General features: G+C 42.9%; 1 protein-coding gene across 1 annotated transcript in view; it reads right to left on the minus strand.

Moving 5' to 3' along the window:
* Window positions 1–2,923, minus strand: part of LOC102675873 — a 16,013-nt gene extending 13,090 nt beyond the window's left edge. The window contains exons 1-6 of the mRNA XM_031511342.1: window positions 2,287–2,923; window positions 1,881–1,954; window positions 1,666–1,808; window positions 1,502–1,578; window positions 829–899; window positions 678–733 (exon numbers count right to left, since the gene is read on the minus strand). Coding sequence (XP_031367202.1) covers window positions 678–733; window positions 829–899; window positions 1,502–1,578; window positions 1,666–1,808; window positions 1,881–1,954; window positions 2,287–2,313 — 448 coding nt within the window. The 5' untranslated portion in view covers window positions 2,314–2,923. The remainder of the gene's footprint in view (window positions 1–677; window positions 734–828; window positions 900–1,501; window positions 1,579–1,665; window positions 1,809–1,880; window positions 1,955–2,286) is intronic.
* Window positions 2,924–4,385: the final 1,462 nt, after the last annotated feature.

Raw genomic sequence — 4,385 nt, forward strand, 5'->3', positions numbered from 1 at the left:
AAAGAGGAATACGGCGAAGAGGAACAAGTACATGGAACCGGGGAGGGGTTGGGAGGCAGAGCGGATCGAGCCACGCGAACGAGTTTCAGGGCTTCCGGCCTGAGGAGGTGACCAGAATCATGGGGCCGCTATAAACAACGAGAAGAAAAGTGGTTTGAAAAATTTGTGTACGTGAATCGGGTTTGATTTTCATTTTCTTGCTTGTTTAGCTTTATTCTAATTTTTTAATTATTTAATTATTCATAATATTCATAATATTCGGAGTAGGTATTATATCGGATAGATAAAATCGGCCCCAAAACTCGAACGAGCGATTTTAATTTTCTTGTTTATTTAAGTTTATTGTAATTTTTTAATTATTTAATTATTCGGAGTAGATATTAAATCGAATAGATAAACGAGCGATTTTGATTTTCTTGTTTGTTTAGCTTTATTGTAATTTTTTAATTATTTAATTATTCGGAGTAGGTATTAAATCGAATAGATAAAATCGGTTCCAAAACTCGAACGAGCAATTTTGATTTTCTTATTTAAATTTATTTAAGTTTATTGCGATTTTTTAATTATTTAATTATTCACGATATTCGGAATAGATATTATATCGGATAAAATCGGCCCCAAAACTCGAGCGCGCGAAAATTGAAAACCAATTTTTATCGTTTGATCGGGCAACTTACATTTTTTACTGCGTTGGCGGATCGCTCGTATTATTCGCGGCGTGCTTCTTTCCCTCCTGTTGTTAAGGGTGTACATTAGGTGTCGATTATACCGATTCGCACTAGGCGTGATTTAAAAGCATGCACGCCCAACTTTTACTCCGATAATTACCCAAGTTTCGTCGAAGACTTCCCGCTAAGATCCTCGCACCCGCTTGAAGACCTCTCCGTGGCAAAAGTTACCTAGGAGTATATATAACGAGAGTAATAACAAAGAGGGAGAATAAACGACGAGAATTATTTTTATCGATATTTTCATTGTTGTCGTTCACCCTTCTTCGCGAAACATTGATTTTTCAAAAGTGAAATGGAAGAGGCTTTCGCGGATCGTTCGTGGAAAAGAATTTTTTTTTTTTTTAATCGAAACAAGTAAAAATAACTCCTTTATACAAGTTCGAAATCGATTTTTATATTTCTATTAATTCGTTTCCTTCCGTCCAAATTATCTGTGTTGCTCGTTCCTCGTTTCGTTTCCGTGACAAAAATCCTTTTGAAAAAAACTGCTATACGATCATCGACGCGAAAAAAAAAAAAAAAGGAAAAAAATGGTTTAAAGTTCAAAGCCCGAAATGTACCTCGAAGCATTTTTCGATTCTAGATATTTTTACCCCGGAAAAACCCGATACGTGACGCGAAGTGACGTAAATGGACGCTTGTAAACACGGTTACGATTCTGTCACGGTGACAGTTATTTCTAACGAACTCGCGTCCGTTTTCGACAAAGGGCCGTTCGATATCTTTTTTTTTTTTTTTTCATTTTTTAGGAAACAGGCATCGTTTATTACCTCATGCTTCTTTCGATTGTAATCTGGAAAATATTGAAGACTCGACGCACGATATTTTCCACCTACTTTCTTGGTTACTGAAACATATTTGGAATAGACTAACGTTTAAGTTAACGTCTGAGGGAATTACATACCTGGATTCCAGTTACACTTACATCACTTACGTAATTTTGTCTCGACGTGGTCGCTGCGCGTGAAACAACAACAGTAATCAGAATCCCTCGACGATGTTTTCAGAAGATTCGGCGAATTACCCTTCGTCCCTTTGATATCACGACACTGGTGCAGCGATTTTTGAGAATGATATCTGAAAAATATCTCTCGTACGTCCCCCACTCTCTTATACGTTCCTTAAATTTCTTGAAAATCTGAACAATACCTTGGATTTAAGAGATCGAGTTCCGAGTAGAGGCAAGAATCGTCTTCACTGGATATAGGAGTTCTAGATTCCTCCTGAAAATATCACCCGTGATCTTTCCATTAAAACAACTACCATCGATCGTGGTGGATCAATGTCACGCGGAAATCTTTCGAAGAAGATCGATCGATTATCCCAACGAAAATTGAAAGCGAACGACATATCACAGACATTTCTAATTCCACGATAAAATATAACCAAAGACGAGCCTCTCCTTTCTTTTCTCGACCTACATGACCCTGGTCCATCCTCGTGGCAAAAGGTTAAAAAGGACACTCGAAAGGCTCGGACACGACACGACGTGCCTTCCTCGATAATCGGAGGAATAATCGATGGTCTCGACGATATCCAAGAGCGTGTTACTCACGTCATAACGCGTTAAACCTGTTCGCATGGTACGAGTCGCATGGTACGGTCACGCAGAAAGCACTCGGAGAGCGGCCGACATCGCAGAACGTTGGGGTCTCTGGTGGGGTTAAGATCGTTGAAAGTGTTCGGCGGACAAACGATCGGTTCGATGCTCAAAACGGCCGGGGCATTTAACGAAGAGAACAAAGAACGGAAGGAAAGGGGGATCGTCGCGAGTGTTGGGAGAGAAGAGACCCTTGGAAACCAAACAACGCGCGACAGGCGAGCGAGCGAGCGCGGAGCGTGGCGTCTGCGTCTGTCCGCGACCCTCGTCTGTTCTCCCCCCGCCCCACCCCCTCCTCGGATGAAAATTATTCTCGCCCAAGAATTCGAATGGAGACGCGGCTTTAGGATCACGGTAATCGGCCGTGACGGATCCATTTCCACGGAGGAGGGGGGACATTATCGAGAGAAGCGAGCGCGATTCTCTACCCCTCGTGAATTCAGAGTTTACGAGCTCGTTGAAATTACGAGCGCCGGTGAGTGGCTTCGACTCGCTTTCCTCTTCCCGCTGATTTTATGTTATTTAACTCTCTCTCTCTCTTTCTCATTCTGTCTCTTACGAATATCCTCTATACGAAATATGCTCGATCGACGCTTTCGGATAAGCGGATAAAGGTTTTTTTTAAGAGGAGGCTTCTCTTTTTTTTTTTTATTTAATTTCTTTCCTTTTAATTACACATTCATTTCGTTTTACAGATTCGAAAAATACTCGATCAATTCGATAGAACTGGAAACTGTTTGAAAAGCATCTATCCATGTACAGGTTCGAAATGTACGTTTTTCGATACTTCTCGAAATATTCATACCTCTTAAGAAATCAAGAGCGAAATTCAGCGACGACCACGTACGCGTTTCTTCTTTAAAAAAAAAAAAGAGGAACGTGCTCGATTCAAAATCCATCCCTCTCGTGAATACACCCTCTCGATGTAAATCTCGAAATTCGAATAGCGATTTTCCCCCACCCTCGATCTTAATCACTCTCCCACGTACGAAGCCCATACGTCGAGGCTCGTATTCATCTCGACCGTGGAAGCGTAACGTAATATCCAGAAGCCCCGGGGAAAACAGCTGATCCCGAACCTCGAATGTGGAGCATCCACGTGTTGAACGAGCTTGCGAGTTTTTCCACGCCGTCTTTGCTTTAAATGCATCCAGACGTAAATAGAGACATAATGAGCAGGGTTGGAGGGAGGGGAGGATCGGAGATAACGGTCTCGAGAGGAGATAGAGAGAGAGAGTAGAGAGAGAGAGAGATATCTGGACGGAGGGAGAAAGCGGAGAGGGTTGGAGAGCGTGGGTGGTGGTGCCTGGCGGGCTGCATCGATCGCTTCGGCGTCCTGGTGACCTCGACCTAATGCCACCCTCTTCTGCTCTTGAGCACAACCCTCCTCCACGCCGCCTCCACGGGGTCAGTTAACACCCCCGTCAAAACACACAAAGCCCCGGGAATCGTGAAGAGGGGGGGAGTAAGAGGGAATATCACGACCCGTTCCACTCGGAAGTGTCGACTTCCCCTGCTCTCGATACATCGAACGAGAACCGGTCCCGGCTGGCCAACGATGATGAATCCTTTACGCCGATTGGCCGAACGATTTTCACGATCGATTCACGAGAAGAGAAGTTGTATCGGTCGTTCGATTTTAGAAGCAATTTTTCTCTCCCTCTCCCTCTCCCTCTTTTTCTCTCTTGAGTTCGTAATTTAGATAGAAGTTTGTACGAGGTAGTTCGATGAAGTGGAATGGAAATGAGAAATTCGTAGGGGAGGATTATTGATCGATGATTTCGGATTGGATTTAGGTTAGCCCGTTTACGAGAATCGTCGTGTATTACGTTGTCGTATACACAGCTTCGATATTAATTAGACTCGTGACAATGCAATATAACTCGTCGTTTATAGAGATATTTAACACGAACCTAATTCACGCCTAATCCCTTCCCCGATCAAAACTCAAAATTCTCTCGCCCCGCTATCACATCGCTTCGCGCGAACATTCATCCCCGTTTCCATTCTGCCCGATTAATGCTACAACTACGATCTAAAAAAAAAAAAAAAAG

This window comes from Apis dorsata, unplaced genomic scaffold, assembly GCF_000469605.1.
Source record: "Apis dorsata unplaced genomic scaffold, Apis dorsata 1.3 scaffold_309, whole genome shotgun sequence".
Classification (NCBI taxonomy): Eukaryota; Metazoa; Arthropoda; class Insecta; order Hymenoptera; family Apidae; genus Apis; species Apis dorsata.